Here is a 16,471-nt window from a genome sequence, read left to right as displayed (position 1 = left end):
TCTAAACATACAATACAACATAGCAGAGTAGCAATGATTGTAATATCGACGTCCCCCAAAAAGAGGTGTCTCTAGAGTCCCAAACCTGGTTACCTACAGTGCCAGAGGAAAGAGAAGCATAAGCAAGAGCAAAGTATCGTGACAATGCCATACTAACACCCAATACTCCGAAAACCCACGTTGTCCATCCAATAACTCTCTCGCCCCTAACGCGGGGAGCCCGCCCACCCTGTCCACCTATCCACCAGAATGAATATTGTCATCAAAATCGACCCGGGCCCTTCCCGTCCATCCCTCCAGTCTTGAAATACTCACTCACAACGCCGAGCCCATACGAGATACCCGCGGCCCACGCGCCACCGAGCAATACACGTTTGCCGAGGCCTCTCTTCTTCTTCTTCCCTTTCTCCTTCTCGGCCTCTTCCTTCGTCACTTTCGGGCCGCTGAATACGGGCTCCTCCCTCCTGACGTCTATTCCCGATCGGAAGGGTGTAGTCTGGGGCTCCTCTTCCACGTTGGGGACGTCGTAATTCACGAATCCGGTAGGTGATACAAACGCTGCCGCATTTGGCAGCGCCGTTGACTTGCCCATTAAATCGATCGGGTTAACGGGTGCTCCGGTCTCGCTGTCTGCCGTCTTGCTGTGTCGGACCTGGCGGAATACTAGGACATTTCCTTCACCGGAGACGATCTCGAAGCCCTCGGCTTCAAGGGGCGCGAAGTGCGGGAAGAATTTTGTAGGGTTTGATAGGCGAAGCAGTACCTCCGCTGGCGTCAGCGGGACAGCTTGGTCGGGCACAATCGAAGTAGTTTCAGCGATGTTGATTTTCTGCGTGCTTGGGTCGTAGGCCAGGATCTTGTAAATTGTCGGCTCCGTAGTTCGGCTTGGTTCCAACTTGAATTCGGGTGCTAACGATGAAACTGGCGATCGCCCGTCTAGCTCCGGATCCCTGTAATATGATGAATGGAGGTGAAAAACGCCTGGCTTAGTATCCTCTTTCACTGGAGTAGGCTCTGGCTCGCCACCGTACATCTTAAATGTTGGCGAATCATCTTCACCGTCGCATTCCTTGGTATATGATGTTTCCAGGCCTTGGGGTTCTTTGGAATATGGGTCAGCTTCGGCCTGTGTTATGGACTGATGGTCAAATTTATTTTCTGCAGTCCCTGTCCCTTGCCGATCCAAAGCTGGCTCCAGCTTTGATTTCGTCTGTTGCCCATCCAAACTGGGTTCCAATCTCTCAAAGTTCACCGGATTAGAAAGCTGGTCCGCGTATTGCTTCTCGGCTGCTTGGATATGTGCTGCCTTTTCATTGGAGATGCTTGACTCAGATCCTGCCCCAGGCTCTGAGCTCCAATGCGAAGCTCGAGCACCCCACGACCCTGAGAAGTCTTCTGGAAAATCCCGAACGTAGTTTCCAGTCAAGGTGGATTGGTTGACATTATTATCCCTATCCCGTGATTTCGCACGTGATTCCCTGACATTGGAACTGGCCTCTCGATCTGCTGCATCGGATGCTTGATTGTGGTTGGCCATGGACCGCTCCAGAGTTTCCCAGTTTTCTGCTTTGGTAGGCAAGTGTCGGGAAGATTGGTGGAAAGACGAGGAGAATAGTGCTGAAGAAGAACTCTTCGAAGACGGCGTCTCGTTAAGATCTAGCTTCTTAAGCCTGTCTGCGACGCTGGATTTTGGCGTGTCACCCGAGTTCGACTCTTGCTCCTTTGCGTCAAATTCCATGAGGCTCTCAGCAACAATGTCTCGTTCAAGTGTATTCTTGTCCTCAAGTTCCTGGTATTTGAAAGCTTTATATTTTTCAAGGTCCCCATATTCCTGGAAAGGTCGTTCCTCCGCCAAAGAATCCTGTAAGTTAGCTGTTTTGTACTTGTTTAGGTCTTCGTACTTGGGTGCAACATCGTCTGTAGGCTGTTTAACCTCATCGCTGTAGTGCTGGTAGTTGTCAAGATCATCATATTTCGGGGAAGTATCTTCATCCCTCTTTACGTCCTCTTCATGCTTGTATGGGCCGTATTTATCCAGGTCATCGTAAGGCGCCTTTTTGGGTTCATTTTTCGTACTTTCGTTGTGCAAATATGGCTTGTACTCGCGTAATTCATCAGGATTCCGAGGTACTTCCGTCTCGAGATTTTCTGCTTCCCTTGATCCGTATGTTTGATACTTGTCAAGATCTTCGTATTTCTTGGTTGGCTCCGGCTCAGCCGATTCCTCGGCTGGAAGATGGTTGAGAGCGTATTCCTCGCTCTCTATATACGGTCGAGAAGTCCCTGGGTAGTCACCCAATGCCGATATTTCGTGCCCATAGTTACCAACGCCATGAAGTGGTACCTGATCAATTTTAATATGTCCATATTCCTTTAGCTCTTTCGGCGGAGGAGGACCAAGGGAATGAACAGGCCCCAGGTTTACTGCATCTTCAGGGGGGCCAAATGCGGTAAATTGGGCTCGGTATGTTTTGAAAGAACCGCTTGTGGTGAAATTTGTATCCTCCATTGGGCCTGCACCTCCCTTTGGGACTTTACGGTTTGTGATAGGATCAATGACATAATCCTCTGTGGGTGTAGTATCCGTGTATGGCCGTTTCCGATCATATTCGGCTTCTGCCCTTGTTGGCTTCGTCGGTGATGGATAGAAACCTTCCCGAGGCCTTCCATCTTTCGGAGTGTGCTGTTGATCCGTGGTTTGGTCCATCCGTGAGTTGAATGCATTATATGCATCTCGAGCATGTTGCTGTCGGCTATTTATCTCGTCATGGTTGACAAACCGTGAACCGCATCTCACCTGGTTCGGTTCCCAATATCTGCGGAGCATATGCTTCAAAAGGGCTTTTGGGTGTCCATCGATGGTACGCTGGTCCCACGATAACCTCCTATTAATCGATTCAATATACTTGTGCTTGGTCGCACGATGACGATGCCGCATTTCTTTCTGAAATTCTGGATCGAGATAGGATGTCCACATGCCAAAGCGAAAGCTACGGGTTTGTTGTTGATGACCAGCTTTTAACAAAGAGATGTTGGTGGGTCGCAAAGCGTTACGGGTCATGGCGATGGTCTGGAGAGACCTCGCTCGAGGCGTGGGTTGGCAGACGGCACGGGTCAACATGTCGGTCGAATCGTATGGAACGAGGACATCCTATACTATCTAATACTGAGATGAGATTGTTAGCAGCGACCGTGAGTATTTTTAGGATATCTTCGATGGTAGATATGATAGTAAAAGCGTGAGGAATGTCGCCACCATTTGTGGGGTTGATGTAATAAGAAGAAGGTCATCGTGGACGGGTGACACTTACACAAAGCCGATAGTTCGACCATGAAGATGACTGAGAAGTCATCTGCTGAAAAATGAAAAAGATAACGATGATGGAGAAAGTGAAATTTAATATTTAGGTATCTAAGTTGGAACACTCCCGAGTCCTAAGAAGATATGAGGAGTTATTATGTAGTAGACTAGGTAGTAGTATGCCGTTAGATCTCAAAGCGGGGAGCTTCGGAAGTGATTGGGACGCATGAGTGCGCTGTTCGGGTTGGGTTTACCTTTCAAGGTTGGGATTTTGCACAGTGTGATTCTCATCTACAAGCCTAACAACACGTGAATAGGTGCCTGAGGAGGTACTATCTAGGTATTACGTATGCGATTAGCTACCTACCTGGTAGGGGTAAATCGATGGTGATGAGGAGAATGACAGGGAAGTTCCGGAGGGAGGTGCGGAGAAAGCGCTAAAGGGAAGCTTCTTTAGCGGAAACATGTACGTCTAACGGACTCTAGGGCTGTGTTTTTTATACTGTACAACACTTAGCACCACTGAAGTTAAGAAGGTGGAGACATCGCGGGGTATGGATGCCATATCTCATTGGTCCTGCTACTCAGATACGGTTACCCGAAGAGACATATTATATCCCATGTACCGAATGCCTCTCGTGCATCGCGATGTTACTACCCGACATCCTACGTGGTCATTTCTATGCAACTACCTTGATGTAGATCTGTTTAGTTATATATTCCCAAGTCAAATGATGAGTTTCGAGAATTTACAACAACTTCGTTTGTTATTGGTAGGTAGAGTTCGGAAGACGAAGAGATGTATAAGGTACCTATGTACCTTATATGAAAGATTGGTAATAAGTGGGGAACTCGGCTTAATCCGGATCGAGGAGCGCATGGGTTATGTACCTAGGTATTCATGACTCAGTTCGGCGAGGTTCTTAAAGAATTGAGGCTTACGACTCGGAGATAGGCTGATCTGATAGGGTACGACGTCACATAAACCGAACCCCACGGTGGGGTAAAAATATTCCACCTAGAAATTGCATTTAGCTATCGCAACTAAGCTATTAATTACGGCGCATTCCTTCTATCAACTTCTATTTTCTATCCAGGGACAAAGAATTTATATCCCCTTATAATCCTGAGATACCTCGACACGCTTTGTCTGTGAGTTGGTGAAGGCGACCAGAGGTCGCGAACGAGCGAGCGAGAGGTCAACCAGTCCCTATTAAAGACTTTAGGACTAAAACAACTCACGTTGACCATGAGTCGCAAGCCAATAAAGTCGCGTGCAAGCGGCAACAAGTCATTCGCAAGCTCTGGCTCTAATTCTTTCGGCGCCTTTTCAACTTCCTCTAGAGGTACCGATCTTTCCTACCTGGCCGAGCCGCCCGACCTCTCCTCCATCTCTGATGCCAATGTTATCGTTTCACTCAAGAATCTACAAAAGAAGGATGCCACTACTAAGGCGAAGGCTTTGGAGGAATTGGTAGTTTATGTTCAAGCCCATCCGTACGAACAAGATGGGGGGACAGAAGAGCCTATACTTGAAGCATGGGTGGGTGTAAATCAGTGGATTAGTATGATATCGTCGTGCCTAGTTAGTAATCTTTACATAGGTTCAACTTTATCCTCGAATCTCGATAGACAATTCCCGCCGTGTCCGCGAACTTTCTCACATCTTGCAATTCGAGCTGATGAAATCCGCCCGCAAGCGTACGGAGAAACACGTACCTAAAATCGTCGGCTCCTGGCTTGCTGGTACATTCGACAAGGACAAGACTGTATCCCGTGCGGCTACTGAAGGTCTTTCTTCCTTCCTGTCGACTCCGGAGAAGGTGGTTCAATTCTGGAGACGATGCCAGGCTCAGATTATAGAATATGCATCTGATGCGATCAAAGAGACTGCGGAGACACTAAGCGACGAACGCTCTACTAATGCGGACGATGCCGAAGCCAAGTATTACCGAGTCTTAGGGAGCAGCATTGCTCTCGTCCTCAATCTCTTACAAAAACTCGACCCTAAAGACCTCGAGAAATTCCAGGACAATTATGATCAATTCTTCGAACAAGATAAGATATGGTCTAGCGTAACTGTTAATGATGCCGTTGTTAGGCGACTGTCTTGTCAACTCTTGTCTGCATGTTTAGAGAAACGCTCGGGTAGAATCGAAGCAGACCTTGCACGACTTAGCAAGACTTTTGTCGCTGAGGGTTTGAAATCCGCCCAGACTGGTTCTGCGACAGATTACTTAGACTCATTGACTGAGTTGACTACAAGTCACCCAACAATCTGGACATCCGAGTACCGTGGGAAAAGATCACTAACATCGAGACTGAAAAGCTTCTTAGAGAAAGGTTCCCAGACTAGTTCTTCAAGGTTCTGGAGTTTACTCAATCAATTACTGAGTGTCATACCCACAGACATACTTCCTAAGGATCTCAATGGTGCCTTGGAATTTCTAGGGTGCATGAGGACAGGTCTTACTCGGAGGGACGAGCCTCGTGGAAATACAGTCGATGGTTGGTCAACGTACCTCAATACTGCCAGGAATTTCGTTGGGATAATGAATTCTAGCGATGATCGAATCAAGGTTGTGCAGGAAAACATATTCCCCATCACAGCACATTATCTCTTTCCTACACCTGAAACATCCGCGTGGGCCTCTGGGAGCCAACCGCAAGTCCTAATAAAAGCATATACATCGACAGCGATCTCGCCATTTCAAGATGTTGTGGACACCACGAGATCAGAATGGAGTCAATGGAAAGAGAATTTCAGAACTCGACTTCTCAATTCATTACCAGAGGCATCAAAGGAACATGCGAAATCTCAGAAGTTAGTGGCCGAGGAAGGGTTGAGATGGTTCACTTTGTCAGGTTTGATTTCGGATGCTCACGAGAGGACTCTCGGAACAGATCGCCCCATCCCGAATATCCCAGCCGAATACTCTGTGGAACTTCTTCGGGATGTGTTGAAATTGCTTGAAACAAGAAATTGGAAGCCATTTGGAGCAGCGGCAACATTAGAATCCGCTTTCAAACAGGCCCCCCAACTTTTCAAACAATCTTCAGGTGGTGTAGGGGAAATACTTGACTATATGACGACTCTAATCTCAACGAATGGAGTCGAACTACTTCAATCACCTTCGGCTGCTCACGTGTTTTCCAGTGTTAATCTTCTCAGTCAGATCCCCGAGCAGAAGCAGAAGTATGAAGAAATCTGGAATATGAACATCCCAGCTCTTCTAGAGCACACCGAGAGTCCTGGAGCATTGTCGGCTCTCACCACTCTCATTTCCACCCAACCCGCTGCTGTTCTTGCTCAACAGGTTCCAGCTCTACAGGCTGAATTGATAAAGCGATGCCTCATGTGTTCTGTTGGCATGGCAGAAACAGGATGGGACCTTTTCGAAGCTGTTTTCACATTCAATACACTTACAAATTCTGCTGTACGACGGCTTGTGAAAGAACTGGCAAGTCGGATTACTAATACATCAGGTCAACCCGATCTAGGTGTGATCAAGGGTCTACGTCTCATAGCAGATAAAACGCCAGATCTTTTACTGCAGGACGAAGAGGTTCATATGAGTTTGATGGCTAGTTTGTTGAGCATTTCTGAACGATTTGATGTTACTTCCGACGTGGTGGTGCTGAGGGGATTGATGGATAATCCTTCAACAAGCAGTTCTCGATTGGTTGAGTTAGTTCAGCGAAGCATTTCTTCTGCTGACTCAGACTCTCTCTCGTAAGTCGTATATCTTCATTATTTTATGATATTACTAATTGTTCTTTCAGTGTCAGTACCCTCGTCCAGCAGGTTCTACAGTCCTCTACTGCTGGGCTAGATTGTGATGCCCAACTTGACCGTTTGGTACCAGATACCACTGTATGGAGAAACGGACTCTCTCTTTTCCTACAGGAAGCACCAAATCAATCCCTTTCTCTCACAAGCGCACTTGGTGGCGCTTATCTTCTCCCCTCGCAGCCTTCAACTACACCAGATACGTCTATCCAAAGAGATAGAGATGGTTGCTCAGTGTCCGGGCGCATGGCAATGTATACGGCTAAGCTGCTCCGCGGAGGATTTCAGCTAGATTCTCTGCAGCTCACAAAAAAGGCCGAGATCATAATATGCTTGAGTTTGACTGCAGAACTAGCAGTAGACCAATTAACAGTCATGAGCGAAAATAATATATGGAAATCGCTTTCTTCCGAAACCTCTCTGTTGGACGCCGAAGATTTAATCTCGTCTGCGCGAGGACTCATTATTGACATGACTCAGGATGCTGATGGTTGGAGAGATGGCACTGGCACGGACTCGTCAATTCTGATACACGAAATTGTTCAAAGATTGCTTGATGAGGCAAAGTCTTTGACTACTCTTGGTCTTTATTCTGCGCGAGTTTTGAGCGAACTTCTTCAGGCATTGACGGAGAACCACGGTTTTCCATCTAGCGGGGAGCAATGGCTAGCGAACCTGGATATACTGAAAAGTACTCCCTCGACTGTATTCCCCGCTGTGGCGGTTCTTAGCGGCCTCGGCGAAACAATATCCGCGTCAAGGACTATCAGTAACTTTTGCAACCGTCTCGTTAGTGATGTTGCGGGAGCAAGCATCGGCCAGGAGAAAAGTCTCATCACTCTCACACTTCTCAACTCTTGTATGCAAATATATGATTCTGGGGAGCTGCCAGTTGCGAATAACAGACTAGTTTTTGCGGTTAGGCAAATCACGTCGTGGTTTGATACCCCTGAAAAACTTGATTATCGCTTCGCAGCACAGGCCTGTCATTGCCTCCAAGGTCTTCTCCCATGTATCAAGGACGTTTATGGACCACATTGGGAGAAGACTCTAGATTTCTGCACTTACCTTTGGACGAAATCGACAACGGACTCTCTTGATTGTCTCATACCTGGGATCAATGCTTCCCTCCGTCTGTTCACCATGCTAAAAAACTTAGAACAAGAAGAGCCTAACGACGATCTCATTGATGCCTTACAGTCTTCTACGGAAAAGAGGTCAATCGCACTAATTGAACTGCTCAAGCTTCCTAGGGGGAAGGACACACAACCTGTAGAGATTGTAGACTCTATTCTCTGTCGATTGGTAGAAAATATTCCTCTACATCATATCAATGATCTTTCAGAGCTATATGGATTAGTAGCAAGTGATTCAAGAGGCGTTCAAACAGCAGCATTTACCCTTCTTCACAAAGCACTCCCCGCCGCCCAGGAGGAACTCTCACTCGATGTCCTACTAGAAAAGAAGGATGCGCGACTACCGGATGAACTCCTTTCACTCCTTCTTGATGCGCCGACACTCGAACTTTATTCTGAGGATATTCTTACGCGTTTCCCAACGCCAATTAGATCATATCTCCTCTCTTGGCTCTTGGTTTTCGACTCATTCAAAGCCGCATCCTTTAAAGTACGCAGCGACTACGCGGACAATCTAAAAGCAGCTAACTACGTCGGCCCTCTGATGGAATTCACTTTCGACGTTCTGGGTCATTCGCTAGCACGCCCCCTAAATTTAGACAAGGCCAATTTTACGACGGAGCAGATTAAGGAGTACGATTTAAAACTCGCAGACGCCGAGATTGAGGAGAGGAATATGCAGTGGCTTCTAATCCATCTCTACTATCTCGTGCTGAAGTATGTACCCGGTCTCTTCAAGGCGTGGTATCTCGAGTGTCGTTCCAAGCAGACGAAGATTGCTGTGGCTGGTTGGATGACCAAGTATTTCTCCCCGATAATCATAAAAGAAGCCCTAGCCGATGTGCAAGAGTGGGGTAGAACCCAGGAAGAACCTGCGGAGGACGAGAAGGAGCTGAAGATTAAGGTCAGCACCCCCGCGCGGGAGATCACAGCTGGCTACGAGATAGACGAGCTGCAAGCTTCCATCTCGATACGAGTTCCCCAGGAATATCCGCTCGAGGGTGTCACAGTATTAGGGATCAACCGGGTTGCAGTCAACGAGAAGAAGTGGCAAAGTTGGATCATCACGACGCAGGGCATAATTACTTTCTCGGTACGTTTTTTATCACACTGCTAAATTACTATTAGATTCTGATTCTAACTTGGCGTTTTAGGGCGGGAGCATCATTGATGGTCTTTCGGCCTTTCGCCGAAATATTGTGGGGGCGATGAAGGGACAGACAGAGTGCGCCATCTGTTATAGCATCATCAGCACCGACAAGAAAACGCCGGATAAGCGCTGTCAGACGTGCAAGAATCTCTTCCATCGGACTTGCCTGTACAAGTGGTTCCAGAGCAGTAACCAGAATACTTGCCCTTTATGTCGTAATCCAATTGACTATCTTGGTTCGGATAGGAGAACGCCTAGAGGTGCTTGAGGATGACGAGATGCGCGCGGGGTCGGGAGCGTAGGGAATGTTGGTGGCTTTAGCTGGTAGACAGGCTATTTAATTCATAGCTCTCTCTAATAAAATGAGGGTTCAGAGACCACATTCTCGCGATGGGAACACACTCTTTGAAGGTTAGAGTTGAAGAAACTACAGTTACCTCTGTGATGCTGGCCGAACCCCCCTCCACTAGCCGTAGGTGGGATGGCCAGCATATTGTTTCAATATGAAAGTGTTACTTACATCAGGGTCAAGCCCGTAGTCAAGTCTCCGGGCTCTATTTAATTCTACCAAAAATAATCGAGCAGATGGTATAATGGATACTAACGCACCTGTAGTCATAAGGGGCTTAGGGGGTGTTAAACACTAAATTTGTAATAATTCACCAAACTTACGGGGGTTTTAACGCACCGTTATATTGCATGATTTTTAGCCACTTATCTATAGGTATCTAGGTACTTCCATTTACTGAAATTTTCCAAAACGTTTTCAAATAATATAATTTATGATTTATGATAGTAGGTACTAGGAGTTAGTTATTAATATTGAAGCATACCAGGTATCTACTAGTCATGTAATTAAATAGAATCTAAGTGCCCAGGCACTTAAACCACAGGTAAAATGATTAGTAGTACCTCCTAGTATTAGCTAAAAATTCATCACAGCTCTGAAGCCCAAGTTAAATGATTAGTGAATACACTAAAGCCCCTAAGAATTAGCGCTTTATACCCCTAACCACCCTGTGTTTTACGGGAGTTTAGTGGATAAAATAATTTCCTGGAAGGTTAGCGAGATTTATTTGACCAGGGTACCGCGAATACAGCACTGGAGGTTATGGGCCATACCTACTACCTACCACACCAAGGCTAACTAACCTACCCCTATCTACGATCAACAGCCCTAGAATTACCGTTGTGTCTCGCAGGTCTTGAAGCCGATTCACGAGCCATATATTCCATGTAAGTTCTTTCGGCACTCAACAATTCACGAAGAGCTGCATTGTATAACAAGGCTTCAATAGGAATCTCGGGATTATCAGAAGATTCCACGGTGGTTGTGGAAGTGCTAGACAGGATGGTGGGTGGAGGACCTACAATAGTAACAGTCTCATCCGTCTCTGAGGTTGTAGAATCTAGGAGGGTGGATGATTCCTCGGAATCCACAAGAGTGGTGGGATCTGTGTAGTCGGTAAGATAGGTGGAACTGCTGGAATCCATAGCGAAGCCTTGTTCTTGGGGAAACGGGTCTTGGACATTATTGATATATGTCAGACAATCGGCATATTTCGTTACCTTGTTGGGTTGGATTGTATGTTCTGATTGCTGCTGAACAAGTTGAGATTGATGCCAATGTTTCGCGCGTTCCGTCGCTCGCTGTATAGCTAGATTTCGCTTTGTTAGCGGAGCTATGTATGTTGTTGGTTCTGCTGATGAGCTACTGGTTACGTCTGTATGTTCAGTAGTCGTAGGACCATCTGTCCAATCTTGGTCGTATTCCATGTTACCTGTTTCCATAATAGTTGGAAGGGAATTGAAGCTATTGAAAAATTCTCGGTAGGCCATTTTGACTAGATATCTTTTGATTACCTAGGTACTAATGGATTGGATCTTTCGTGGACCCTGAGGCGGAAACTGCCCATTATATACCTACAAAACCAGATACGATCTGCCATCATACTACAAGTCAAGGTGATCGCCTACCTACGAGGCGGATAAATGTAAACAAAAACTATAGTAGGGTCGAGTGCAATTGTGCATTAAGGTAAACAACGTCCTTGTTCTGTAACAATGTTTCTAAGATGATAGAGGAGTTGATAAAGAAGCCGTGCTTTTCACCTATTGTCACAATAGGCTAGAAGAACAAAGATTCATGTCATCAAGTTCGATTCGGCATGTCGATTCTTAATTACCTACGTAGATTTTATACTTGGCCATTGGCTAAGAGGGCTTTAGTAAGTACCTAGGTATGTGGTAGAGCTTGTAATTAGCCATTTTTAGCCATGCCATAGGTAGGGGCAGGTATATTATAGGATCCAAATTAGCGCCTAAGGCAAACCTGCATGCCTCTAATTAATACCTAGGCTACCTGGCTGCCTGGTTCTCATCATCCTTAACCGCACCAACCTACAGAGACACTCGGCCAAATCGAAGGGATCTCGATACTTCGGCATACAACAGCTCTCTAGAAATTTGTTTCTTCACTTCCCCAAAAATGTCTACCGAATCCGGCGACACCATTGCCAACCGCGGTCTCTGCCAGCAATGCAAGGTTCTTTTCTCTAGAGAAGGCTTCGAACAACTTCTCTCCACGAATAGATTCAAGCATTCAAGACTAGGTACATTTCCCAGCAGGGCCGAGTGTCGATTCTGTAGCTATCTGTGGAATGAAGATTTTATTGGAGATTCAAGCCAAGTATATGCCGTACATTGTCTGCGCGACCTAGTTCACCCAGTAAAGGGTAGGGTAAAGCTTGGGAAACGGGATGAGCTTTTGCTATCTTGGGTGATTATAAGCCGTCCTCAACGAGATCGGTATATTATTGGGATGAACGGATCGGTTTCCAATCTCGAATCTCTTACCATAGATCATGACTCTATTCAAGCTAAGGGCGTAGATAGATTGTTTATAACTGTTGAATCGGATAGTGGGCGTCCCATGTGGCAAGCTTGGCGGGCATTGAGACTACTTGTTCCAAAAGGTGATATCTCAGCCTCTATCGGAATTTGGTGCGAGTCTACCTCTTTTGCCGATTAGCTGACATAAGATCGTTAGATAATCCCGTCGCCGCATTTACTAATTTTCGCCCCGTGGAGTGGAATGGGTTAACGGAGGAATGGGCAAGTGATATAAAAGCCCTGCTCGAATGCTGCCGTGTGTCACATCCCCAATGTCAACCATGTGGTCCAACACGTCTTCCATCACGAGTCTTGCATATTACTGAGAATGGAGAACCATTCCCACAAGTTCAGCTTCTCGTCACTATCGAAAGACAGACGGGATATTATACAGCCTTGAGCTATTGCTGGGGAGGGCCACAACCATTCCAATTGACGAAAAGCAATCTCCGCGCTCTTCAAGGGACAACTATAGAAAGCAATTTACTCCCACAAACGCTGAAGGATGCAGTCCGCGTGACGCATCTCTTAGGGTTGAGATACTTGTGGATAGACGCATTATGCATCGTGCAAGACGACCCCGAGGATAAGAAGCGCGAAATAAGCAAGATGTGTGCCATTTACCAAAACGCCTTCGTCACTATCGCCGCAGCCACATCTAATTCCGTGTCCGAAAGCTTCCTTGATAATGCATCTGCGTTCAGTAAAAAACACGCCACCTGTACCGTTAATGTCTCTCTCGGCTCCGAGGACCGTCGTGACCCTACCAATCTTAACGAGGTCACCGTCGCCCCGGTGCATATACACAAAACCGATGCGTTTCCTCTCAATAAGAGAGGCTGGACATTTCAGGAGGCCCTACTCCCGACGCGACTGCTCGTATTTGGAGACCTCGAGCCGTTTGTCCGATGCCGAACTAGAAACATAATGAAGAAATCCTGGAGTATGATTGATTACTCAATTGTGCAACCACAGCGGCTCATTGATAGTGTAGCGAGTAAAAACGCTACTGAGAGTGGCTTGTTCGTTGATGCAGGGGGCGATCTCGATAGTATTTGGCGAGTGATCGTAGAGCAGTACACGCTCCGCGATCTCAGTTTCGCCGAAGACAGGCCTCTTGCCATTGGCGGGGTGGTTGATTTTCTCTCCGAGAAGTTCGGAGATGAGTGTTACTTTGGCGTCTGGAAATCATCCCCAGTGATGTGGCTGATGTGGAAGTCCGTAGCCCCGGAGGAGCGAAAGACTATTCCTGGACTGCCAACCTGGTCGTGGATGTCCATCACCGGCCCTATCGATCTAGACAGTGTCGTTTATTTCAAGAGTTCAGAAGGGGTGGTTGAATGGGACTCAGATCCTTCACACGCTAGGCTATTGGTTTCTTGTTGTATTCTGACGGGAGAAGAAGTGTATAACGCAGCAGAGGAGATTGGCTCTAAGGTACTGATAGATACTTGGTCTGACTTTGCTGAAGATACGACGGAATATATTTATATGGGGTCGGAGGAGACCTACTTTCTCGTTCTAGGCTCCGAGACAAATGGCCATTTCCTGGGTATTGTGGCTGCACGTTATGAGGGTAATGTCTATCACCGGTGTGGGCTTGCCGAACTGAATGTTCCAGAAAACTGGCGCTCCAGGCCACGAGAGCAGATTATACTTACATAGCGCTGGATTAATAATTATATATAAACAAGCGAAGGATAAGTAGTGTTTTTCTTATATCATAATAAAAAATAGAAGGTTAAGAATATGGTGACCTCCTAACCCCTATTTATGTAGGAGGTACCTAGTAGGCAATTATTTACCCGAGCGCCCGGATCAGATCTGACCAAATCTCAGGACTAGTCAATTTGTACGTCATACCAAGGGCGCCGCGCAGCCAGCGATGCACGTCTCCACCTTTCTGACGTCAATGAACTCTGATGATAAGATATGCGACAATTGACTTCTGCTATGATTTGGTGTTTGTTGCAAGGTAAGGGAAAGCAAGGTGAACCGATTCGTCTCGTTTAATTCTTTAAAATGGGAGTTGGTCTTTTCTATAATACTTCCATTAACGACTAAGCCACCGGGATTGTCGGTGCGGTCTTAAACATGACGGAATACCTACATCAGAGGCTGAAGGGCTGCAGCTTCAAGTTGCCTGTGTATTCAGCCACGGATAGAAAAGTCGCGTGGCTTTCTTACTTGAAATCTAGTACGGCGTGAGCATAGAATTGGGATACACAGACTCATTAATGATAGTAGAGAAAAGCAGTCCAAAATGTCTCTCTGCCCGAGATTGGCGCGGACAGCCTTCCGCCGTAACTGTCCAAGCATATTACAAACATCACGCCCCCGTACACATCAGCCTCTACGGCCAGCTACGTCCATCAACCCTACACTTACATATCACAGGTCATTACACGACTCACCTGTCTCCTCTACAAAACCTACCAATCCAGACCCTCGGGAGAACCCAGCACATGCCCTTGCGCCTAACGCCGACGTGAACGTTGGTCAGAGACGGCTCGCCGATTTCGACTTAAAGGGCCGTGTCTTCGTTGTAACCGGTGCGGCAAGAGGTCTCGGCCTTGCCCTTGCCGAAAGTCTCGTCGAGGCCGGAGGAAAAGGTGAATTCTGCCCTTCTGCCGGATAAATTAGACAAACAATTTCATAGACATCTTACTAATACATAATCCAGTCTATTGTCTAGATCGCGAGGATAAACCTGATGAGCATTGGGCGGAGGCCAGAAAAAGAGTGATCCCCGAATGGGGAGGATCTCTGCATTACTGCCAGCAAGACGTCCTGGACACCTGCGACCTGGACAGGGTGATAACGGAAATCGCGGACGACAACCGGCGCCTCGATGGCGTAATCGCCGCGGCGGGAGTTCAACAAGTGACACCGGCCGTGGACTACGAACCGGCTGACGCTGCTAGGATGCTAGCCATAAATTTCACAGGCGTACTTATGACCGCGACGTCTGCTGCTCGCCAGATGATCAAGTATAAGTGCCATGGCAGCATATGTTTGATCGCTTCGATGAGCGGCACCGTGGCGAACAAGGGCCTCTTGTCGTCGGTCTACAACTCGTCTAAGGCCGCGCTGATCCAGCTGGCGCGTAACTTGGCCATGGAGTGGAGCCCGATTAAGCCAGACGGGACAGGCGGCATTCGCGTCAATTGTATTAGTCCCGGACACATCCTTACACCCATGGTCGCTCAGAACTTCGAGGAGGTACCGGGTCTGAAGGAGAAGTGGGAGAGCGAGAACATGATGGGTAGGTTGGCGCAGACGACTGAGTTCAAAGGCGCAGCGTTGTTTCTCTTGAGTAATGCGAGCAGCTTCATGACTGGATCCAATCTGGTGATAGATGGGGGGCACTCTTCGTGGTAGGTCGGTGTTTCGAAAGATGTGTGTTATATTTCGCATGAGGCAAGGGAAGCGATGGTCGTTCGGGACGTGTTATTATCGGCTGTAAAATGTAGAAGATGTCGTTATGTACCTAATATACAGGTATTTCGATTATCCTGTTGTGTTTTACCGGCTGAGTGGCTTAGGACAGTTTTCTTCCCTGTCGAGTTATCGGAGCTTCTTGGCAACTTCCATCCACGGGTACCATAAACTAAAGCCCTGTATACCTGATATTGGGTTTGCTAAGCCTTGGGGCAAGGGATGAGAGTTGAATCCGGGGAACTATGTTAGAGGTATTATCCTTTAGCAGGAACACTCCACATGGTAAACACCGGCACGGGCCGCAAGCCTGCAACGCTAACGGGTACCGAACCTAGTCTCGTCGACAGTCTGAATCGTGATAGGTAATATCCGGCTATTTATACCTAACGTTCTTAGAGAATGCTTAGGGAAGTATAAGCGTGTGATCCTGGGTATTTTGTACGTGATCCAACATATCCAATGTGGTATCACTACAATATCTTCTCGAATCGCTCGACAGATATCGTTATTTCCCTAATTGCCGTCGTATAAGATGGGATTTCGTCGGTGGTAGTACTGTATGTATTAGGGATGGTATGATCGCTCGCCTTGCGTCGGTAGATGTGATGATATAGCAAGAATTCGACCGACAATGTAGAAGGAAATTAACATGTGAGTGTTTCGCGTACCCGTTAGAAACCGGAGTCCGCGCGCCCGAGTAGCGGTTAGTCGGCGGCTGAGCGGCTATCGGGCGGCTTGCGGGCCTCGACCAAAAAACTTCC

The 16,471-nt window shown here is 47.1% G+C and overlaps 5 protein-coding genes across 5 annotated transcripts; 3 read left to right on the top strand and 2 right to left on the bottom strand.

The window, feature by feature from the left end:
* Positions 1–168: 168 nt before the first annotated feature.
* Positions 169–3,499, bottom strand: GGS22DRAFT_68128 (uncharacterized protein). The gene is made up of 2 exons (XM_047967775.1): positions 3,312–3,499; positions 169–3,166 (listed from the first exon to the last, which is right to left on the bottom strand). The coding sequence occupies exon 2, from the start codon at positions 3,119–3,121 to the stop codon at positions 263–265; it is 2,859 nt and encodes a 952-aa protein (XP_047822991.1). The 5' UTR covers positions 3,122–3,166; positions 3,312–3,499; the 3' UTR covers positions 169–262.
* Positions 3,500–4,328: 829 nt separating this feature from the next.
* On the top strand, positions 4,329–9,759 carry GGS22DRAFT_153299 (uncharacterized protein). Its single transcript, XM_047959825.1, has 4 exons — positions 4,329–4,844; positions 4,906–7,034; positions 7,085–9,320; positions 9,382–9,759. Exons 1-4 carry the CDS (start codon positions 4,551–4,553, stop codon positions 9,643–9,645), a joined length of 4,923 nt encoding a protein of 1,640 aa, XP_047822990.1. The 5' UTR covers positions 4,329–4,550; the 3' UTR covers positions 9,646–9,759.
* Positions 9,760–10,535: 776 nt separating this feature from the next.
* On the bottom strand, positions 10,536–11,216 carry GGS22DRAFT_184733 (uncharacterized protein; the record flags this gene model as incomplete). Its single annotated transcript, XM_047964215.1, has 1 exon — positions 10,536–11,216. The coding sequence occupies one exon, from the start codon at positions 11,214–11,216 to the stop codon at positions 10,536–10,538; it is 681 nt and encodes a 226-aa protein (XP_047822989.1).
* Positions 11,217–11,715: 499 nt separating this feature from the next.
* On the top strand, positions 11,716–13,982 carry GGS22DRAFT_153297 (HET-domain-containing protein). Its single transcript, XM_047959824.1, has 2 exons — positions 11,716–12,352; positions 12,427–13,982. Exons 1-2 carry the CDS (start codon positions 11,866–11,868, stop codon positions 13,932–13,934), a joined length of 1,995 nt encoding a protein of 664 aa, XP_047822988.1. The 5' UTR covers positions 11,716–11,865; the 3' UTR covers positions 13,935–13,982.
* A 251-nt stretch (positions 13,983–14,233) lies between these two features.
* On the top strand, positions 14,234–16,032 carry GGS22DRAFT_68062 (NAD(P)-binding protein). Its single transcript, XM_047967772.1, has 2 exons — positions 14,234–14,881; positions 14,953–16,032. Exons 1-2 carry the CDS (start codon positions 14,533–14,535, stop codon positions 15,648–15,650), a joined length of 1,047 nt encoding a protein of 348 aa, XP_047822987.1. The 5' UTR covers positions 14,234–14,532; the 3' UTR covers positions 15,651–16,032.
* The last annotated feature ends 439 nt before the right edge of the window (positions 16,033–16,471 follow it).

This window comes from Annulohypoxylon maeteangense, assembly GCF_022496945.1.
Source record: "Annulohypoxylon maeteangense strain CBS 123835 unplaced genomic scaffold GGS22scaffold_2, whole genome shotgun sequence".
Lineage (NCBI taxonomy): Eukaryota > Fungi > Ascomycota > Sordariomycetes > Xylariales > Hypoxylaceae > Annulohypoxylon > Annulohypoxylon maeteangense.
The sequence above is the reverse complement of the archived record's forward strand: the minus strand, read 5'-3'. Positions and strand labels throughout refer to the sequence as shown.